The 23,240-nt window shown below is 36.5% G+C and overlaps 1 protein-coding gene across 1 annotated transcript; it reads left to right on the top strand.

Annotated features, from left to right (window-relative positions):
• The first annotated feature begins 561 nt into the window (after positions 1-561).
• FUCA2 (alpha-L-fucosidase 2) lies at positions 562-20,473 on the top strand. The gene is made up of 7 exons (XM_051997878.1): positions 562-1,669; positions 7,007-7,194; positions 13,635-13,974; positions 15,135-15,345; positions 16,095-16,285; positions 18,412-18,520; positions 20,163-20,473. The coding sequence occupies exons 1-7, from the start codon at positions 1,428-1,430 to the stop codon at positions 20,301-20,303; spliced, it is 1,422 nt and encodes a 473-aa protein (XP_051853838.1). The 5' UTR covers positions 562-1,427; the 3' UTR covers positions 20,304-20,473.
• The last annotated feature ends 2,767 nt before the right edge of the window (positions 20,474-23,240 follow it).

The raw sequence follows: 23,240 nt of genomic DNA, 5'->3' as shown, positions 1-23,240 counted from the left end.
CTTCAGGAGGTTTAAACAAATGTCATACTGTTTTGAGCAGAGCCTTTAAAAAAATTTTTAGTAGGAAGGAGAGAAAAGTGATAAAGGATGTTGGAGGAAAGTAGCACTTTTGCAAAGCTTCTAAAGGTCTGGTGCCCAGGGCTTCCTGACCCAGCAGATGCTTTTCTTCCTTCCTTCCTTCCTTCCTTCCTTCCTTCCTTCCTTCCTTCCTTCCTTCCTTCCTTCCTTCCTTCCTTCCTTCCTTCCTTCCTTCCTTCCTTCCTTCCTTCCTTCCTTCCTTCCTTCCTTCCTTCCTTCCTTCCTTCCTTCCTTCCTTCCTTCCTTCCTTCCTTCCTTCCTTCCTTCCTTCCTTCCTTCCTTCCTTCCTTCCTTCCTTCCTTCCTTCCTTCCTTCCTTCCTTCCTTCCTTCCTTCCTTCCTTCCTTCCTTCCTTCCTTCCTTCCTTCCTTCCTTCCTTCCTTCCTTCCTTCCCTTTTCTAACAATGTAGCGTCCCCTCTTCCTCTCCTCTCTTCCTCCCCTCTTCCCCTTCCTCCCCTCCCCCCCGCCACGTGTTTCAGCAATATTTCTGCCTTGGAAGTCCTCCTGCTCTCAAAGTCAACCCCACTTCATAGTATAGGATGGAGAATGCTGGGTTTGGAGTCAGAGGACCTGTTCCTAATTCTGCTGTGTGACCCAGGGCAAGCGTTTAACCTCTATAGATCTTAGTTTCTGAGGACCTGACCTGGAAGGTAATATTAGGAAGCATTTATTTACTGTTTTACAAATTCTGTCTCATTTGATCCTCACAAGTGCCTTGAATATAAGTGTTACTCTCATTCTCATTTTACAGGTAAAGAAACAGGCTAACAGTAATTAAGTGACTTAATCATGCTCATACAACCAAAGTCTAAAGGCAATATTCGAACCCAGGTCTTTCAGCTTTCAATTCCGGCTCTTCCCTACCACCGGAACTGCATCCAAAGCAACTTTTCTCTCTAAACTTACAGTTCTTACGGTCTGTGATATTCAAGTCAAGCCAAGTCCATAAGTATATATTAAAAACATCTACTATATACCAGGTTCTGAGCTGAGTCCTGGTGATACTAAGGTCAAAAATAATTGTGATTTCCCCAAGAAGGTCACATTCTAAAGGGAAGGGAGGAGATAAGTGGCAAACAAGCTCGCAGGAGATATGCGGGGGAAAAAAAAAAAAAATTCTCAAGCCAAACGATAAAATCAGCTAGTTCGTAGCTTTGCGTGCCGGGAATATTGCTCTGGGGAGAGTCTTCCCTTGAGCTCTCAGAAAAGAGGCCTGCCCTCTCGAGTCAGGTGACAGGCTATTGCTTTAAAGGCGGAAGGGGGAACATGGGATTGAGCTGCGCGGGTTTGCCCTATCAGGGTGCTGAAAGCCCAGCTTCTGATTGCTGAGGTTCTCCAGTGGAGAGAACATGGGAAAGCTGGAGAGCTCTGCCCGACCGTGGGCAGCGTCGTCGGCCGGCCGGACTCTGCTACTGTTCCTGTTGCTTCCGCTCCTCCTGCCCGGATGCTCCGCTGAACCCAAGCGCTACGAACCCACCTGGGAGTCTCTGGACGCCCGCGAGCTCCCCGCTTGGTTCGATGAGGCGAAGTTCGGCATCTTCATTCATTGGGGAGTATATACTGTACCCAGCTTCGGAAGCGAGTGGTTCTGGTGAGTGCGCTTTTGTTTGTTTGCCTTCCTCTCGGTCCCCTTTTGAGTTCTGCTGCTCCCTCCGTCCCTCTCGCTCCTAACCATTCCTCTCGCCTCCAACCTCCTCCCCCCAGTCACCTGTCCACTTTCTACCTTCAATGACTCTTGGGTGCATCCCTCTGCCTCTCACTCCCTTGACTCGTGTCTTTCCATGCTGTTCTTGCTGTAGTCTTCCTTTCACTCTGGTATACAGATAGTTAATAATACAATGATTTTTACTGAAAATGTTTAACATTTTTATACTTATTTCTCTCCCAGAGTTCCAAAGCATTTTTCAAAAAGTATTCCCATTGGTCTTCACAAGGGACAGCAGTTAGTCAGCATTTAAGCGACTACTATATGCCAGACACTGCTAAATAGTGGGATCACTTAAGAAATAAAATACAAAGAAACAAAACTGCATTCTATTCCCTATTGGAAAGTGAGACAACAAAAATGGCCTTGCAACAAATGTAAAGGTTCTGGACATAATCTTTGAGGGAATGTGGGGTGGGGTTTTAAAGAAAGACTTTATGCAGAAAACTGGGATTTGATATCATTAATGAAGGAAATCAGGAAACTAGAGATGTAGAGAATAGTAATATTCCTGGTGAAATTCGGTATGGGCAGGGAGGAGAGAGATGGACAGTTTGGGTAAAGAACTTCCCACATGGTAGGCAAATAATTAATTTACAGGCTCAATATTTTGGCAATGTTATGTGTAAAAACCAGCAAATGTAGTTTGGATTGTCCAATAAAGATGTGAGAAGACTGGCTATAAAGGAATTTATATGCCAAAGGATTTTATAGTTTTTGAACTAGGAAGGTAATAGTGAGCCATTGGAGTTTAATTGGGAGTGTTACCTGGTTTAACTCATAGCCTTGGAAGGTCATTTTGACCACTGAATGGAGCATAACTTGATGGCTTTAGTATTCTCTTGTCCAAGTTAAGACAATGAAAGAACTAATTTGGGAGTTAAATATTTCTTTTTTTTTTAATTAAAGATTTTTATTTATAAAACATATGCATGGGTAATTTTTCAACATTGACCCATGCAAAACCTTCTGTTTTGCATCTCTCTTTGAGATTTTCCCCTCCTTTCCCCCACCCCCTATCCTAGATGGCAGATAGTCCAAAACATGTTAAATATGTTACAATATATGTTAAATCCAGTATATGTATACATAGCTATACAGTTATCTTGATGCCCAAGAAAAGTCTAATCAAGAAGGGGAAAAAACTCAGAAAACAAAATGTAAACAAACAACAACAGAAAGAATGAAAAGTCTATGTTGTGTTCTACATTCAGTTCCCATAGTGCTCTCTCTGGGTGTAGATGGCTTTCTTCATCACTGAATAAGTGGAACTGGTTTGAACCATCTCATTGTTGAAGAGATCCTTGTCTATCAGAATTGATCATTGTATAATCTTGTTGTCATGTATAATGATCTCCAGGTTCTGCTCATTTCACTTTATCAATTCATGTAAGTCTCTCCAGGCCACTCTGAAATCATCCAGCTGGTCGTTTCTTAGAGAACAATAATATTCTACAACATTCATATACCATAATTTATTCAGCTATTCTCCAATTGATGGGCATCCACTCAGTTTCCAGTTTCTAGCCACTACAAAAGGGCTGCCACAAACATTTTTGCACATGTGGGTCCCTTTCCCTCCTTTTAAGATCTCTTTGAGATGTAAGCTCAGTAGAAATACTGCTGGGTCAAAGGGTTTGATAACTTTTTGAGCATAGTTCCAAATTGTTCTCCAGAATGGTTGGATCCGATCACAGTTTCACCATCAATTTATCAGTATTACAGTTTTCCCACATCCCCTACAACATTCATCATTATCTTTTCCTGCCATCTTAGCCAATCTGACAGGTGTGTAGTGGTATTTCAGAGTTGCCTTAATTTGCATTTCTCTGATCAATAGTGATTTGGAGCACTTTTTTATATAACTAGAAATAGTTTCAATTTTTTCATCTGAAAATTGTTCATATCCTTTGACCATTTATCAATTGGAAAATGGCTAAAATTCTTACAAATTTGAGTCAATTTTCTATATATTTTAGAAATTAAGCCTTTATCAGAACCTTTGAATGTAAAAATGTTTTCCCAGTTTATTGCTTCCCTTCTAATCTTGTCTGCATTAGTTTTGTTTGTACAAAGCCTTTTTAACATAATATAATCAAAATTATCTATTTTGTGATAAAAAATGATCTCCAGTTCTTTTTTGGTCTCAAATTCCTTCCTCCTCCACAAATTTGAGAGGTAAATTATCCTTTGTTCTTCTAATTTGTTTATAACATCATTCTTTATGTCTAAATCATGAACCTTATCTTCCACCTTATCTTGCTATACTTGAATCTGTTTTTCCTCATCTTTGTAACTTTCTGGTTAGTGATGAATGTAGCATTTAGCCACAATCTGGAACTAGGCTGGATGGAAATAACAAAAATATCATAGTTCAGGGTGGCTTTTTCATGAGATTTTGTTAAGCTTGGAGTGCCCAAATGAAGTGACCTAGTGCCAGCGCCTGTTCAAACTAGAACCTTGACCTGATACTTTCTTTTGAAACATCGGTTCATGATGCTAAATGAACCAGCAGATCCAGGAAGATCATTGTACACGGCAATAGCAATGTTATACAATGATCAATTCTGATGGATATAACTCTCTTCAACAATGAGATGATAGTTCCAGTGGTCTTGTGATCAAAAGAGCCATCTACCTCCAGAGAGAGGACTGTGGGAACTGAGTGTGGTTCACAACATAGCATTCTCATTCTTTTTGTTATTATTTGCATTTTATTTTTTTCTTGTTTGATTTCATTTTTCTGGTACAGCAAGATAATTATATAAATATGTATGTATATGTTGGATTTAATATATATTTCTGTAATGACCGTGTATTTAAAATCAGCCAGAGGCAGGAATTCAGGTTAAGGGAAAAATCTTCAATCTTTATTGAAGTGAAGAGGTGAATAAGGATTGCAATAGCAATATGGACAAGAAAGATTGCAATAGCAATATGGGCAGCTGCGACAGGAAGCCAGCTAACAGAGAGAGATCTGAGCTGAGCAAACCGTTGCAATGGCAATGCAAAAAGTCTCTCCTTCCTCTTCCTTTTCCACTCCCCTGCCTCCACCCACCAAAATCGTCATTTCCTATACAACACATCAGGACTTGCACAAAGAGTGGGGGGGGGGAGGGGCATTCTTTCTCCAAGCTTATATATTAATAGAGTATGGTCCAATTACTATTTAGCCTCATGTGCTTGGGACCTCAGTGCATGAACTCAAGTCTCAGCCCATTACATATTTCTACCATGTTTAACATATATTGGACTACTTGCCATTTAGGGGAGAGAGGTGGGAGAAAGAGGGTGGGGACTGGAACACAAGGTTTTGCAAAGGGCTAATGTTGCAGAATTATCCATGCATATGTTTTGAAAAATAAAAAGCTTTAATAAAAATTAAAAAAGAAACATCAGTTCAGTCTAAAAGGTAATATTGATATTTTCTTGACACAAAATTTGCTATCATGGATTTAGGGCTACAAGAAACCTCAGAGTTAATGTCATAGAATCACAGGACCAAACCTGGGAGGGACTTTCAAGACTGTCTAGACTCAAACTGTTATTTTATAATTGAGGATAGGTAGAATATATTGGGTGGTCTTGGGAACCAGATAAAGGGCCATTTCTCCATATAGCTGTAATGCATATTTAGGTCTTTCTTTTGGGAGACCTTTCCTATTGAATTTTATGGTTATAGAAGACTCATAATGCTTCTTCCATTTTCCAGTATCTTTCTTTGCTACTGTTCAGAATGAAGGTACAAGAAATAAACATTGATATGAGAATCAACTTTTTAAAAATCATTTGATCTTATTTCCACCAGTTATCATTTCACTTTATTAGTCAATACCAGACTAAGTGCTGTAGCATTGCTAGAAAATATCCTCAAATAAGCTTGTCTAAAGACACAAAACATATATCATTCTTAAGCTCTTTTATGAAAATAAAAAGGGTAGTAGGAGGCATAAGCTTTAGGGATAAATAGGTTTTCCAAGAGAATGGGAAGGTGTAAAGAGGGACAGAATGATTCAATGAAAAATGCCTTGGATCTGAAGTCAGAGCACCTGAGTTTGAATCTCCTTTCTATGGAAAGTATTTGATATTTCCCAAAATCAGTTATCCTGGACCTCAGTGCAGATATATAAAAATGAAAGAGTTGGACTAGATGAACTCTAAGCTTCCTTAAGGCTCAAAATCTTTGATTCTCTCACTTATGTGTTGCAAATAATAAGTACATTCAGAATAAAGTTTTTTTTTTTTCTTTTTTTTAAGGGATGGAAGGGTAAATGAAGAGAAATCTATTTTATTTGCATATTTGTCTGGATCACTAGAATACTGAAATGATATTTCTTCACTATTTAAAGGATCTATATAAACTCTCTGAGGGTAGAGTTTGTTTCATTTTTGTCTTTGTTCCTTTTTTACTTAGCAAAGTGACATATGGTAGGTACTTAATAAATGCTTGTTAATTGATTGATTTGGTCTGCTCACAACAACTCACAATAAGCTCACAACAAGAGAAGGGGGAAAAAATATTTAGTAAGCACTTACTGTGTATCAGGTTCGGTGCTAAGTGCTTTACAAATAATATCTCATTTGATCTTCCCAGCAACCCTGGGAAGTAAGTGCTATTATTATCCTCATTTTGCAAATGAGGAAACTGAGGCAAAAGGAGGTTAAATAACTTGTCCAGGTTCACACAGCTAGTAAGTGTCTAAAGCTGGATTTGAACTCAGGTTTTCCTTATTCTAGGCCTAACTCTCATCTATGGCACTACCTGGCAGCCTCTATAGACTGTAACAAGGATTATGGATTTTTTTTTTTTTTTTGTGAGTTGCTCTAAAAATTCAATTAAATTCAACAAGCATTTATTCAGTACATAGTATGGGCCGTATTCTGGATACAGTGCATACAAAAAACAAAATCTAACAATCCCTATCCTCTAGGAACTTATATTTCTCCTCCTGTGGCCTTTGTTCTTATGAGGAATCTTTCTGAATTTAGCTGGGTAAGTGACATCTCTTTTCAGACATGAAGTTCAGGCCTCTACTCAAATGATTCCTAATTTCATAGGATTTACTAGTATTGGCCTAGTCTCCACAATCCAGGGTTACCTTCACACCATAATTAGCAGGACTGCAGGCTGGGAGAGAGAGAAAAAAAGAAAAAGAGATTTAATACATACCATCATTCACATGTTAACCACTAGTACTTCAGACTTTTCTTTTCTCATTTTAGGTGGTATTGGAGAGGGTTAAAATTACCAAAGTTTGTAGACTTTATGAATGCTAACTATCCTCCTGGATTCACATATGAAGAATTTGCATCAGAATTTAAAGCAACATTTTTTAATGCCAGTGAGTGGGCAGATATTTTGGTGTCCTCTGGTGCCAAGTACATTGTCTTAACTACCAAACATCATGAAGGTGAGTGTAATACTGAAATAAGGCATTTGTTAAGTGCCTATTTGTAATGATCTTGGTTGGTTTTTGGGAGGTCTCTGGAGCAGCCTTGGGTTAAATGAAGCGACCGCGTAAGCACCCTGGGTACCTTAGAATCAGCCAGAGTCAGGATAAGCAAAAGTCCTCAGTCTTTATTCTTGGTCTTTAGAGGTAGAACTGAACAGAATGGAAGCAGAATCTCCGTGACCACCTTTTTCCTTGTCTACGGCCAAAGTGATCCTGGCTAGTCTTACTCCACCCCCTAGTCCCTCCTACAATCCTCTGTATACACCAATCATTAAGCCAGCACGGATAGTGGGAAGGACCATTTTCCAAGCATATGTCCATAGAGTATTGTCCAATTGGTAATTAGCCTCAAGTGCTTGGCTGTCCTGACCTCAGGGCATTGACTCGAGTTTCAGCCCTCTATATCTCCTGCTTTCTTTTGTTTTAGAACACAGGTGGTCATGCCCTCCCTGACCTATCAGGGAGATGAGAACCCCCAAAAGGAGATGATCATGCTCTCCCTGACATCTCAGGAAGGGAGGTGAAAGCACTAAAAAAGAGATGATCATGCCCTCCCTGACTTCTCAGGAAGGGAGGTGAAAGCACCGAAAAGGAGGTGATCGCGACCCCCCTGACTTCTCAGGAAGGGAGGTGAAAAGCACCAAAGGGAAGTGGGGATTGCTAGCGGGTTTCTGGGCTGAAGGGTCTTATTAGAAACAGATATGCACAAACCCATCAGCATGGGAGATATTACACGAGCACATAGCAATAACACACAGGCTATTAGTGATGACTCTCCCCACAGCCGGTGCAGGCTCGATGTAGTGTAACAAACATGAATTGTACATGCAAGTAGTGATATAACAAAGAATATGAATCACCATGGTGGTGTAAAAGATTTCCAGAAGTCCTAGAAGGAGGGTATGTAAACAACAGTCACACATATGCCTTCTTCAGCAGCCAAGAAATAGTCTAAAACCAATCTATTGTTCATTGCTTCATGTGTCAGGGAAATCAATGATCCCTGCAAGTTTTTGAAGTCCTGCAACAGTCTTATCATTTCTTAGAGAATCCAATGATTCCTGAGGGTTTTGAAGTCCTACAACAGTCTTATCGTGTCTCAGGGATTCCAATGATTCCTGAGGGTTTTGAAGTCCAACAATTTTTGATGTCTATGAGTCAAACACCATAACTGCCAGGCTCTTTCAGTGGCGGGCACAGTCAGCGACGGAACCACATGATGTTTCTTAGGTCTTCTCCTTCGTTTTAAGGATCTCTCCGATGGATCAGGTGAATATGGCTTGATGTATGGTATGAATGTTGATACAACCTAATTTCTGCCAAACTGCTGTTACTTTTCAGTTTTTGACAAATAGTGAATCCTTACCATACTAGGTGGGGACTTTAGATTTACCAAACATTAGGCTATGTGGTTTGTTTGATTTTGTATGCTGTATCTCTAATCTGTTTCAGTGGTCAGCCTCTATTTTAAAATTTAAACCAAATCATTTAGATGATTACTGCTTTGTATTATAATTTAAGACTTGTACTACTAGACCCCTAATGTCCTACTTTGTTTCCCATTATTTCCCTTGAGATTCTTAACCTTTTGTTTCTCCAGTTAAATTTATTCTTTTTTTTTTTTTTTTTTTAGTTCTATAAAATATTCCTTTGGTAGTTTCATTGGTATTATATTGAATAGAGTAATTTAGGTAGTACTGTTATTTTTGTCATATTAGCTATGATCAATATATAGATTTATATTTTCGTAAAGAGTATTTGTAGCCTACTAGACAACTACTAAAGTTGTCTTCCTTATGCTTCCTTCCTTTTTTTCCCTTCCCTCTCTAACTTCCTCATTATTCTCCTTCTGCCAGCAAAGACACCAGGAGTTGTCTCCCAGGCATCCACTATGCTCCCTTCTGCTAGCTGTAGAACCCATCCTAGTTGTGTAACTGTTCATCTCTCCCAATTACTTACATGAGATGGGAGCCTCCAATTCTTTTAATTCTTGAAGAGAAAGGAGGAAGATGAGGAGCATCAGTAAGCCTCACCATCCATTCAACCAGTGTCTTCTACAGTCCTCCAGGCCTTGGCATATGCTGTACATATCCTCAAGCAGATGCTTGCTGATAAAACCTCAGTAACCCTGGGCTTTGCTATCTGACTCAACACTACACTGTTAGGACAGCCATTGTTTTTCTGTTCTCTTTATTACTGAATTATCTTTTGTATGATGTCTCTCTCAATTAAAGTGAGGTCTTTGGGAACAGAGATTGTCTAGCTTTTTTTTTTTTTCTTTAGAACTCCATCATTTAGCATAGTGATTGGCACATAGTAAGTATATGATAAATACTTTTCTCATTCATAATCCCACCAATGGGTTAGTTCTGTACTGACCAGAGTGCTTGCCAAAAATTTCTTTAGTCTACAGCCCTACCAACAGTTGGACATATTGCCAACAATAAGTTTTGTAATTTGTTATTTTTGCTAATTCTATGGGTGCTATTCTAAGGTTATCTAGACTTTTTTATTTCTCTGATAATGTAAAAAGCTGGGATTATTAATTAGCATTTTGCATTTCCTCCAAATGTGATCAGTTCATGTCATTATAATTATGCAATTATAACCATATAATTGCAAGTGTATCATATCTTTATAACATTGAATGTTATTTTTTATCTGATTTATTTACCACAAATATTTTCCCAGTTCTATTTCATCTTTTAACAGTGTTACTTTTTATCATATAAAATCTTTATATAAAATCCATGGTATTGTTAGGAAGTATGAATATAACTCATCTTTTATGAGAAAATTCTTTATGAAGAAGATACTTTTTTTCAATTGAGAAAAGAAGTGAGAGACTATATATTATTATTATTATTATTCATGGTAGGGAGTCAGTCTTTCTATACTTTGCCCACACTAAATCTGAAAGTATGATGAATCCAGAAATGAAATCCCTCAAAAAAGAGTTGGGAGAAATAATTTCATCTTGTTAGTAGGCATATACATACATACATACATATTTATACACACACACACACACACACACACACACACACACGCAATTATGGGACTTGTAATGAAGATATTTAGTAGGCTATCAGGAAGCCCCAGTAGAAGAGTTCTATAAGGGGAAAGGACTATTTCTTTTTTCTTTGTGGGTTCATCTATCTATATGTTAGGTGCCACACTGAGTTTCATTTTCACAGGTTTTTTTTCTAAAGGATATTGTTCCCACAGAAATTTATTTTTGAGATGTCTTTGGATTGTGAATATCTTGATTTCTTGGTGCCTTGTTACTTCCCCAAACTGCAAAATATGTTCACAGTGAGATAGTCTTTATTGTTGTTGTTGTTGTTGTTTGTCCTTCATTCTCCAAGAGGACTAATGATATCAAGAGGGTGATGTCTTAACTTGCAAGTGAATTGTATTTGTGCAAGGCATAAAAATTATCAGCCTTATTTTCTCCTTTAAAGCTACCAGTGGCAAGACATTGGTCAAAAAGACTGGTGATAGTTCCCACTAGGTTTTTAGCCTTATGGACTGACTAGTGACAAATAGATCCTTTGTGACCCATACTGTCACAGACAGGGGATATATATGCTGAACTCTGTTAGAAGGATATACCACAGTGCTTGATGTTGTTAAGCTGAAGATCCATATAGTTTTTAACACAGGCAGACATTTTCTAAGTTAAGAGATTTTAGGTAGAATTTTATAAAAATCAGTACTACACTAAAACTTACTTCTGTGATCTTTAGAACAAGAAGATATTTACAAATTTTCCTTGTTACAAATAAAAGTGAGTCAATCTTCCCAATGCCCTTTATATTCCTCTGGTACCAAAAAAAGTAAATGTCTTTCCTTTGGATCTAAGTGAATACCAATAAATCTGATTCTCTCTTCAGGAGACTTGGAAATTTCCAAATCTTCTTTATTGTTTTACAGAAGTTTTGGGAGAATTTGTTTTTTATGTTTCTTTATGTATAAAAACCAAGTTTAGTTTAGTAGGCCCTTTTTAGGTATGAGTTATTCAAAAGGGCTAGAAAAATATCACACAAAATTATTTTTTCATCTCAGTTTTATAGAAAATTAAAATCAGTAGCTCCAGAGCACTGCTTATAGTTTGAGGTTATTACAAAATTAAATATGTCTTCATTTCAAAATAAAGTACGTGATAATGCTGATTTTTTGGGGAGTGGTGTTCTTTTTAATTAAATTTTGGTTTGACTGAGATTTACTGTACATAGCTTATCAAATTTCAGAAAATTGGAATACATGACACTGAATGTTTCAGTGTCTCAAGCAGCACAATGGAGGGGGATAGAGAAGGAGCTGAGGTGGGAGTGCTGAGGTCTTGAGAAACCTGGTTCATGGACACTTTGGATTTTATTTAAGTCTTTTGTTCTTAAGTAGGTTTTTTGTTCATGTGGACTTTTGATTACAGTCTCATCCCTGGTGGAAGTCTCTAGAAACCTCATCTTTACTATAGCCAATCAGAAAGCCAAATTATGATGTCAAATCCGGAGGTTATAATTTCCCTATAAAAGATGTACTCATATTGTAGATTCTCTCTAACTTCTCTTATGAATTTAACCTGCCTGTCTACAGTATACTTCTAATTATGGCTAACTCTTTCTACTTGTTATAGCTAACTCCTTTTTGGTGTTAGTCTACTTGCCAAGTGTCACCTAATGCCTATTAGAACCCTGAATTCCTTTTAGAGTTAGTCCCTTAATACCCTATTTGCCATGCTTTAATGGCATCTTCTTCCCAGCTAATTTTGAGTTCTGCTAGAGAACTTGTTTTTCCCTTTGTTAACTACCAAAACCCCTTTCCTTCCTAACTTCTCTTGGAATTTTGTCCTCTAATCTGTATTAGTCATTTACCTCTAATCTGAATCTGTAACTCATTTACCTCTAAATCAGCTGCTAAATTCACGTTCTCATTTCCTGGCAATAACCAAACACTCAGCAGCAGTATCTTCTTCTAGAAATGATTATAAAACAGAGTATATTAAAAATAGTTCTTTATCAGGCAGTAGGCATCTATGTGGCGCAGTAGATAGTGTGCTGGATCTAAAGTCATGAAGATCCGAGTTCAAATGTAGACTCAAGACACTTACTAGCTGTATGATTGTGGGCAACTCACTCAACCTTTTTGCCTACGTTTTCCCATCAATAAAATGGGGATAATAGTAGTACTTAACTTCTGAGGCTTGTTATGAGGATCAAATAAGATATCTGAAAAGTATTTTGCAATATTAATGAGTTATATGTGTCAGCTATGATGATGATAAGTCAAAAAAGCTATATTAAATACCTATTTTGTACCAAACACTGTTAAATGCTGGTAATACAACCTCTAAACAACTAGTTACAAAAAAGATGTATCCAAGATATAGGATACATTGGAGATAAATAGTAGGGAGAGGGCACTAAGATTAAGGAGTAGCAGGATTTTATCTGGGACTCAAAGGAAGCATAGAAGGGAGGATAAGAATGAGAAAAATAGATTCTATCTATATTTCTGATAGAAAGTTGTCATTTGTCCTTTTGTATAAAAAGTTGAGAGTAGGGAGAAATAGAGTAAAGTCTAAATTTTTAAAAAGCTGGATTCTGTACAAATAAGAGTTACTAAGAACAAATTATACATTTGTTTACCTCGTGAGAGGGAGCATGAAGTTGTGGATAGCATCAGGAAAACTTGGATTTAAGTACTTCTTCAAACTCTACTGCAGAGAGGGCAACTCTGTTAGGCTGGCCACATTGTTCAAATGTTGGATGAATGCTTGCCAAAAAAGACTCATTTTATGGGGAATTCAAACCTAGTAAATGTTCACAAGGTGGTCAGAAAAAGCGATATAAAAATTCTCAGGGTTTCTCTTAAGAACTTTAGAATTGATTGTATGACACTGGCACAGGATTGCCCAGCATGGCGTGCTCTCATCAGAGAAAGTGCCATGCTCCGTAAAAAAAGCAGAATTGAATTAACTCAGAAGAAATGCAAGATGTACAGTTAGAGAATCAACCCCAAATGTTCATAGGGACTATTTGTGTCTGACCTGTGACAGAGCATTCCAAGCTCATATTGTTCTGATCCGCCACAGTTGGAGAAACTGACTTTAACAGAGATGTCACTTTGGTTCTCTTTGAGAATGAAAGACAATAACTAACCAACCAACCAACAGTTTGAGTAACCTTGGGGAAAGCCTTTTGATAGCTTAGAGCCTCAGGCCAATTTATAATGTGGCAAATAACCACGAAGTGGATAATTTGTCTTGGTAGAAGGAATTTCCGTAATATTCTGCTAGATAAAATTGCGCTGATACATATCAAAAACAAAACAATAAATACTGTACAACCCAGAGTTATTTATAAAGGTTTTTTGTTTCTTATACTGTTTTTCAGGTTTCAACCTTTGGAAATCTAATTATTCATGGAATTGGAATTCTGTTGATAGAGGGCCAAGAAGGGACATTGTAAAAGAAATGGAAGTAGCCATTAGAAGTAAGACCAAGTTGCACTTTGGCCTGTACTACTCCCTATTTGAATGGTTCAACCCCCTTTTCCTTGAGGATCAAGCTAATTTCTTCCAGACAAGATATTACCCACCCTCTAAGTGCCTGCCTGATCTCTATGACTTAGTGAACACATACAAACCTGAGATTCTCTGGGCAGATGGTGATGGAGATGCACCAGATACCTACTGGAATAGCACTGGCTTCTTGGCTTGGTTATATAATGACAGGTATGTACAGTTTCTATAAACTTTATCATTATCATTATCTTTATTTTTAAATTGGTGATATTTTAAGTTCTTAAATTCCTGTTTTATTGGTTTGTTGGTGACAAGAGTCACTGTATATAATGTTTCCACACAATTCCTGTGTCAAAAAATCTTTGTCTTTTTCTGGATCTTTTGTCCATTACCTTTCGCAGAACGGTACTAACATGCTTCATTACAGGGCCACTGAATACATAGATGGATTACACCCTGCATTAATCACAGTTTTTAAATCTCTCAGAATTATATTCCTTTACAATGCTATTGTTAAATGTTTTTGTGGTATTGCTCATTTGTCTGCATCAGTTCACATTACCCAGAGCTCCTTGAAATTGTCTCCTTAGTCATTTCTTAAACATTTCTTCTTTTAGGATCAGAAAGTTTCTTTTGCTTGCAATATAAGCTTAAATTCTCTGTATTGTCCACTGCCTTATCACCATCTTCCTTCCCCAAATCCATCTCTATTTCTGACTTTGGTATTTCTATACCAAATGTGTGTGTGTATGTGTGTGTTCAGTTTTTTTTTTCTGTTTGGAGAAGAGGTTTATCTGAAGAATACACCCTCCTTTAGTCTTCTCATGTATCTCGCTTATGAGAAATAGCAAGTTCTACCTCCTCCTTTTGCTGTATGTCTTTTACCTTCCCTTCTCATTTTCTTGAACCATTTTACCCTTTGGTAGAAAGAGTTATAGTTTTTAAACGTCAAGAGAGCTCTGAGCTTGAAACTTCTATCACTGTAGCTATGAGCATGCTATTTACATCTCTCATTATGTTTCCTTATGTGTAAAATGAGGACAAAAATAATACTGTTCTCACAAGGCTATTTTGAATGTTAAATGAGTTGATGTATGTAAAGTACTTTGCAAATCTTCAAGCCATATATAGGTGCCACTTATTATTGAGGGATTGAGTTTTGGGGAGCATTAAAAAACAAATGCTCCAAATCACTTGTTCAGGGTAGATTACAACTAGAAAAATTAAGAGCATTGGATAATTCAGACTTACAGAAATGAGTTTCTAAATTAAAATTTCCCATGATCTTTATTGTTAAAATATGAGTTTCTAAATCAAAATTTCTTGTTATTTTTCTTGTTATCAAAAGAGACTGTAATTTTCCTTTTTAGCCCAGTTCGGGATACTGTTGTAACCAATGATCGCTGGGGCCTCAATAACATCTGCAAGCATGGTGGCTTCTATACCTGCTCTGACCGTTATAACCCAGGACACCTCTTGCCTCACAAGTGGGAAAATTGTTTGACAATAGATAAGCAATCTTGGAGTTACAGAAGGAATGCTCCACTATCTGATTATCTCACAATTGAAGAAATAGTGGAGGTATAGTATACATACTAACCACTGCTATGGTAACTGTGCAGGACAGTAGCCTGAAGAGTCAGGAGGTCTGGATTGTGGTATTGGCTTTTTAACTGAGGGATGTGGGGCCATAGCCAAGTCACCACCTATTCAGACTCAGTGTGTTACACTAGATGATCACTAAGGATTCTCCAAACTTTACAATTCTAGCCATAATGTTTTCTTGCAATACAGCTCAAAATAGAAAACTGCACTGATCCATTAATACAAAGTAAAATTTACTTATTAGCATCTATTTATATTTGTTGTAGTGGAAGGGCACCTAGTGTGGGAGTTAGAAGAAAAATGGGAGTTCACAGCCTGACTTTGCTATTTGCTAGTAAAGTAAGATGACAAATGACAACTGCTTTGAGCCTCAATTTTTATCATTAAAAAGTGGGGATAATAATATTTGCATTACCTATCTCAATGGATTATTGTGAAGATTAATGAACTTATGTATGTAAAGCACTGTATAGCCCTTAAATTGCACTATGAATTGCAGTCAGTTGATGGATTAATACATACATGCTTGTGTTATGGAAGGAATTAAAAAAAACAAGAAGGAACCAAGTACAAAATTATTTTAAAGTCAAATGAGGTAATATTTGTAAAGCATTTAGCATGGTTTCTAGAACATGATATGCATTTAAATGCTTGTTCCCATTCTACCCCTTCTCATAACAACAGCAATAACAATAATACTACAATTATACCCTTTAATTCTTTAGCAACTTCTGCAAACAGTTTCATGTGGAGGAAACTTTTTGATGAATATTAGTCCCACAAAAGACGGCATTATTTCTCCAATATATGAAGAACGTTTGAGGCAAATAGGAAGCTGGATGCAAGTCAATGGGGAATCCATTTATGGAAGCAAACCTTGGCGAGCACAGAATGACACTATCACACCTAGAGTCTGGTGAGTAATTAAAAAAAAAAATACTATGTCTTCCTTTACTGGGCCATCTCCTGGTGAAGGACTTCTTTTACCAAGGCAGATGGACATCTTCTCTGCAATTTAAAAGCTTAGGGGATTGCCTGGAACCCCAGGAGTTTAAGTCACTTGCCTATCATAAGAGGCAGAATTTGAACCCAAGTTTTCCTGACTAGTAAGGCCCCTTCTCTAGCTACTATACTATGGGTTAACTCATATAAAATACTGGGTGGAAAGGATTGCTTAATTCCTTATGTTTGTGAGGTAAGAGGAAAGGAAGAATTTTTGATTCTGTGTACGTAAGAAGGTAGAAGTCTTTCTTCAGAACAGATGTACTTTTAAAATCACACAATAAACAACTAAGTGGATTATAAGATTATTGCTCTTTATTTTGGAAGAAAAATAGTCTTAAATACTCAAGAAATCTAGTTGGATGAAGGCTGATAGAAGAATTTTCTTGATGAAATACATACACACACACATTTACATATGGTTGTCATTATATTCCATGACTTCACCGATTATCAGAATTCTGAAATTTTTCAGATGTATTTTATATAATAAGAGAGAGAGTGTGTGTGTGTGTGTGTGTGTGTGTGTGTGTGTGTATGTGAGAGAGAGAGAGACAGAGAGACAGAGAGAATAGGGGAGAAGGAGGGAGAGAAGTCTGATTGTGTGTGTGTATATCTGTATATGTCTATGTTGGGAATAGGGAGATGCAAGGTCCAGATAGTATCATCTTGGCCTTAGGATAATGTCAAATATTTATTTGAAGGACTGCCTGTAAAAGAGATTAGCTTATTTTTCTTGACTACATAGGGATAAACTAGGAGAAATGGATAGAAATTGCAGAGACAGATTGGCTCAAATGCAATCTGAAGACTAGAATTTGCATATAGAGAAAATATATTTTGAGTCAGATTAAAATTTAAAAAAATAACACTTTTGAGTTAAAATATGATTTTCAGAGAATTAAAAACATTAAAAAAATTGCTGTTTTCTCTTTATTATCTTTTTTAAAAAGTTCAAAATCACTTACGTCTCTGCATTGGGCAGTTGCCAGTCTGTAGTGAAATCTGCTCATCTTAAAAGGTCATTAAAATAGATTGGATTTCTGTATATAAGCCTGTATTAAAAAAAAGATAAAGAAGTACAATAGTTATATAGAATATGGTAAATTCAGCACGCCTAATCTCAACAGGAATAACTGGAACATAAAGTGGAGTGTGAGTCATTACATTAGCCTAATGTTTGATCTCTATTCTTATTTGTTGCGTGGCTAATACATAATTATCCATACTAATGGAGAAAAGCCAAAATAAGGAGAGCATACAATTAAAGATAATTTAAAAAACCATTTGGAATATTTTTTTCCTTTATTTGCATTTGAACACAGCAAATAAGATGTTCTGAAAATTAATCTTTGAATAAGGATCAATATTTACCATGAAGATTTGTCTCAGGAGACATTGTACTATATTCAGCTACCTTTTTTCCTGCTATCCACTTAAAGTTTATGAAAACCATAAATTTAGGCAAAGATTAATTATGTAAGGATAATTATTTTTAAATTTAAATTTTTTTTAATTTCAAAGAGAAGTAAAAGTACAGATCTACCCTATTATTACATACCTAATGTAATTGATATGGTGTTCTATAATTAATATAGCCAATTGTATGAAAACCATATTCAGGAGAAAGCAGTATAGGGAATAGTGAGTAATATTGGAACAAGCTGGGATATGAAGGAATGTGGGGATGTAGCTATTTTTTTGTGTGTGTGTGCTGAAGCAGTTGGGGTTAAGTGACTTGCCCAGGGTCACACAGTTAGAGAGTGTTAAGTGTCTGAGGTGAGATTTGAACTCAGGTCCTCTTGACTTCAGGACTGGTGCTCTATCTAGTGTGCCACGTAGCTGCCCTAATGTAGCTAATTCTTAAGACTGCAGTAAACTATTCATGTCTTTAAAAACAGTGTCTAGATAAAATATGTGTCTAAACTCAATTCATAATTAGGATGAAGGAATTATTTTTAGATGTTTAAACTTTTAATGGTTTCTTCTTGTGCTTCCTGCTTGTTTTTTTTTTTTTTTTTTTTTTTGATTTTAAAATAGGTATACATCAAAACCTAAAGAAAATCTCGTCTATGCTATGTTCCTTCAGTGGCCATCATCAAGGATACTGGTACTTGGCCAGCCCACAGCAACTTTTGGGGCAACAGAAGTAAGAAAGAATTTCATTAACCTTTTTATTTCTGGAAATTTACTGCCTGGCATCTCCTGAAATACACACACACATACACACACACATACTCTCTCTCTCTCTTTCTGATTTTAATTTAATTTAATATAAGAGAAATGTCTAATAATTTTTATAGTGACTATGTATTAGCATTTATTAAATACTTTGTGCCAGACATTTTGCTAAGTGTTTTGGAGGTACAAAAAAAGGCAGAAACACAGTCCCCAATTCTAAAGAGGGAGAAAAATATGCACAAAATGGTACATAAAAATTTATACAATCTAAATGGAAGTTATTCTTAGGAAAAAGAACCTAGCAAATGAGGGTTGGGGGAAGATGGGAATGTGAGAATTTGGAAATGCCTATTAGAGGAAGAATCTGAGTCTGGAAAACTGTGAAACCCAGATTCAGAGTCTGGGGAGTGATATTGTAGGCATGGGGAACAACTGGGAAAAGGCATAGCATCAGAGGATGGAGTATACTCTTCAAGGAAAAGCAAAGCTCAGTGTAGCTGGACTGCTGAATAAGTAGAAGGCAGTAAAGTATATGAAGACAGGAAAGGTTGGAAGAAGCCAGATTGTAAATTAAAGAGCAAACAGACAATTTTATATGGAATCTTGATAAAGAAGAATGATTTGATCAGACTGGTTTTTTTGGAAGAAGATTTTGGCAGTTGAGTGCAATGGAACAGGGCGAGACTTGAGGTAGGAAGATGTACCAGAAGGCTATTATAATAGTCCAGAAGTTAAGTAATGAGGGCCTGCATTAGAGTGGCAGTTGTATGAATAGTGAAATAAGGACAACAAGATAAAAACAATAAGACTTAGCAACAGATTGGCTTTGTTAACTTAGTCTATGTAAGGATTTAGCAACTAAGTAATCATTACAAGTAAGAAGCCTTTAAAAATTTGAGCTAAAAAATTGAGTTCAATTTCAAAAAAAGCTGAAATTTTAAAAACAACCACATTCACATGAATATAAAATGTCTAGATGCTGCTTTTGCTTTGCAATGTAATTAACCATTAAGATTCCTTTAGATCTTTTCTCATTTTTTCTAATTTTGTGGGTATGTAGTGACTACTTAAATTTATTTTAATTTCCATTTCTTCTTTTGAAAACTTTTACCTCATATCCTTTTGACCATTTATTTAAAAGAAATTGTTCTTGGTCATACATGTGTGGAAGAATTCCCTAGATATCTTTGATGTACTTTTATCATATGCTTGATAGAAATTATTTTTGGGACTGTCCATCCTTTAGCTATGTGCTAATAGCTGGGGGTTGAAGCTATTATTTAAATCAAGATAGGTGAATTATTATTTAAAGAGGATTAATGATTCCCCTGTCCTGCTTAATACCGACATAAAAGATTGCTCTTTTTTGTCTTCTCTGATTATAGTATACACCTCATTTAATGAACTTAGGATACTATATAAAACCACTAATACCAGATGCTATCACCAGATACATAGTGCTTCCCTCAGATGGGATGGGAGAATTGTCATTTTTTGTCAGTGTAATTTTTTTTTTAAAGAAAAAAGTAAAATAAAAATAACAAAACAGAAAATGAATGAATTAAAGCGATGCATTTTGGTGATTTTTTTTTTTTCAAATTTAATTGCAGGTAAAATTACTGGGTTATGAACATCCACTTAAATGGACTTCTTTGCCAAATCATGGAATAGTGGTGGAACTTCCACAGCTAACTCTTGATGAACTGCCGTGTAAATGGGCCTGGTCTTTAGAAATGAAAAATGTAAACTGAAGGATGCAAATTCATTTTCAAGTTACAGATTTACTTATATTCTGCTATTTTGCAGAAGAAAAACATGCTACAAAGGAGCCTAAGACAGAATCCTTTCACATTCAGTACATAAAGAAAATCAAAGAGCAGAAGCAATTATCTGGTTGATAAAGGTTTGTTTTGAGCCTGAATTGCCCAGCTATTGCTTCAGTTTTCTAACATGCTGGTCATAAGAGATGTGTGTGTGTGTGTGTGTGTGTGTGTGTGTGTGTGTGTGTGTGTGTGTGTGTGTGTGTGATTTAATCACTTTAAATATGGCATTTGTTTCCTCATGATCAAGCAGCTGATATTCTGTAATCAGGTGATTGTAATTATATACAGGTAATTTATTTTGCTTTTCACTATTTTATCTTTGCTCTAGTGTTAATTTAAGACCATTTTCTGACCTAAGCAGAAAGGCTATTTTTTTTCTGATCCTGTGATCAAGGAAAAAATGTACTTAATTCTAATATAGATTCCTATTGAGTCAAGAAGAAAGGTAAGGACTTTACTGTTAACTGACTGGAGTAAAGTGAAAAGCTACAGATAGAACTTCTATTTTGAATATTAGATATTTTCACTTTGCTGCTATCAATCAAATCAACTACTGGGAACTTTACAATTTATAACTGTAATAATAATTAAAAAATCCATCTCATTGTTTTGTACCATTGTTTTATGGAATTTCTTTTCCTTAAATGAATTTATGCATTAGGCATAATTAAGACATTCTAATATAATGTGCTGCTATTTTTTAGTTTAAGAATAAAAAAATATATTCAGGGGTTTCACAAACAACCAGAATTATAAGTCCATATCAAAAAAAAAAAAAAATCAGCCAAGAATTAGAAGTACATTTTGGCATACACTTTAAAAATACTAATTTGTTTTCCCTCAAGTTCTTGTAATAGTATTTTCCTTATAGTAAACACCATACAAATATAGGACATTATACAAATGTTTTGCCTGGTAAGGAACTAGTTATGACAGGGGGTCCACTTATAAAAAGTTGCTGACTTTTTATTTGACATGGAATCTTCCAGACAAAAACCTACTAGTAAGAGAAATGATGATGTTTATTCTTAGTTTTCTCTTTGGGGTGTATAAGACAATAAGAAACTTAAAATTTTTTAGATATTTACAAATGCTTGTCTTTTGGCCAGACTTTTTTTGGTGAATAACCCAGAGAAAACAATAAAATACATATTAACTGGTCAGTATCTATGAAGACCTTTTAAATACCTAAAAGATAAATGTAAATTGGGGAATCCTACTGAAAAACAAAATTTTATTGTAATAACTATACATAGCACTTTTATTCAGAAAAGTTACATGAAACTTTTATATTAAGTTATTGTTTCATTTCCCCTCAAATAGTCCTGAGTTTCTTTGTTGTGAAGTTAGGAGAGACAGACATATTGAAAGAAATAGTTAATTAATATTTATTAAGCACTGACTATATGCCAGGCACTGTGCTAAGCACTGGAGATATAAAAGGAGGATAAAAGACTCTGTTCTTAAAAAGCTCAGAATTTAATGGAGATAATACACACACAATTATATATTAACAAACCATATACAGAATAAGTCAGAATAATTAATAAAGAGAAGACCCCAGAATTGAGGGGAAGTCTTTTATATTTGATCCTAGAAGTGCTGAATCCAATTCTCCCTGTGCAGCGGGAGAACTGTTCGGTTCTGCAAATATGTATTGTATCTAGGATATACTGCAACATATTTAACATATATAGGACTGCTTGCCATCTTGGGGGGGGGGAGGAGGGAGGGAGGAGAAAAAGCGAAACATAAGTGATTGCAAGGGATAATGCTGTGTAAAAATTATCCTGGCATGGATTCTGTCAATACAAAGTTATTATTAAATAAAATTAAATTTAAAAAAAAAAAAGAAAAAGAAAGATCCTAGAAGTGATAGGATATTCTTGGAGTTTACTGACAGCGTAGTCAGACTTGTACTTCAGGAAGCAGCTGAGTGGATGATGGACTGCAGTGGGGAGATAATTGAGGGTGAGGAGACCAATTAAGAGACTACTACAATAGTCGGGGCATGAGGTTATGAGAAAAAGGAGAAAAGGAGAAAGTAATGAAGATTTGAAAGGTGTTACATAAGTAACATTGACAAGCATCATATTGGATTTGGTGGGAGGAGGGTTAGGAGCTGAGGATAACATCTAACCTGTAAGCCTCGGTGGGAACGGTGGCATTCTCAGCAGTAACAGGGAAGTTAGGAAGGAAGGGAAGCTTTGGAGGCAAGCAAGTTTTGTTCTGGACTTGTTGACTTCAAGGCAACCACAGGAAATCCCAGTTTGAGATGTCCAATAGGCAGCCAGAGATGTGAATCTGGAGTTCAGCAGAGGTAGGAGCTGGATAAGTAAATTTGTAAATTGTAGAGGGCCACAGACAGTGGGATGGGGGTGGGGTGGGGGGGATTCTGGTGAGGTAGAAGATCCTTCTTCAGCCTAGAGATGTCTGGCTCTTGGCCTTCCTGAGAAGTCAGGGGGTGGTGACTGTGTTGTGATTGAAGCAGAGTGATATCAGGTGACTAACTACATACAATAGCAAGTTATGTTTATATACTTGGCTCATGCCCAGTTTTTTGGTTACATAAGGGTAATGGGTTATAAAAAGGGGCTCTAGATGAGCCCCACATCAGCTCTACTGATGTGATTAGCCTAGTTCAGTGGAGAAGTGCCCATGACCTGAAGAGGGGACTCCAAAACTCTAAAAATGCTTAAAGGAGAAAATCTTCAACTCTGCCTCAGGGAGGGAGGGACCCCGCCCCGAGGGACAAACAATTTCATCTTTGTTATCTAGCTGGGATTGGCTCAGTCCTGAAATTCATTGAATTCAATTCAAATTCTAGCTTAAGCTGAAACCCAGACATGAGCCAATTTGGGACTC

This window comes from Antechinus flavipes, chromosome 4, assembly GCF_016432865.1.
Source record: "Antechinus flavipes isolate AdamAnt ecotype Samford, QLD, Australia chromosome 4, AdamAnt_v2, whole genome shotgun sequence".
In the NCBI taxonomy this organism is placed as follows: Eukaryota; Metazoa; Chordata; class Mammalia; order Dasyuromorphia; family Dasyuridae; genus Antechinus; species Antechinus flavipes.
Note: the sequence above shows the minus strand (reverse complement) of the source record. Positions and strands in the feature narration are given on the sequence as shown.

Bases quoted from the DNA above. Each gene is read 5' to 3' on its own strand.
- FUCA2 (XM_051997878.1), top strand. From the start codon at position 1,428: ATGGGAAAGCTGGAGAGCTCTGCCCGACCGTGGGCAGCGTCGTCGGCC. The intron at 7,195-13,634 runs GTGAGTGTAATA...ACTGTTTTTCAG, and splicing joins AACTACCAAACATCATGAAG to GTTTCAACCTTTGGAAATCT. The intron at 13,975-15,134 runs GTATGTACAGTT...TTTCCTTTTTAG, and splicing joins GCTTGGTTATATAATGACAG to CCCAGTTCGGGATACTGTTG.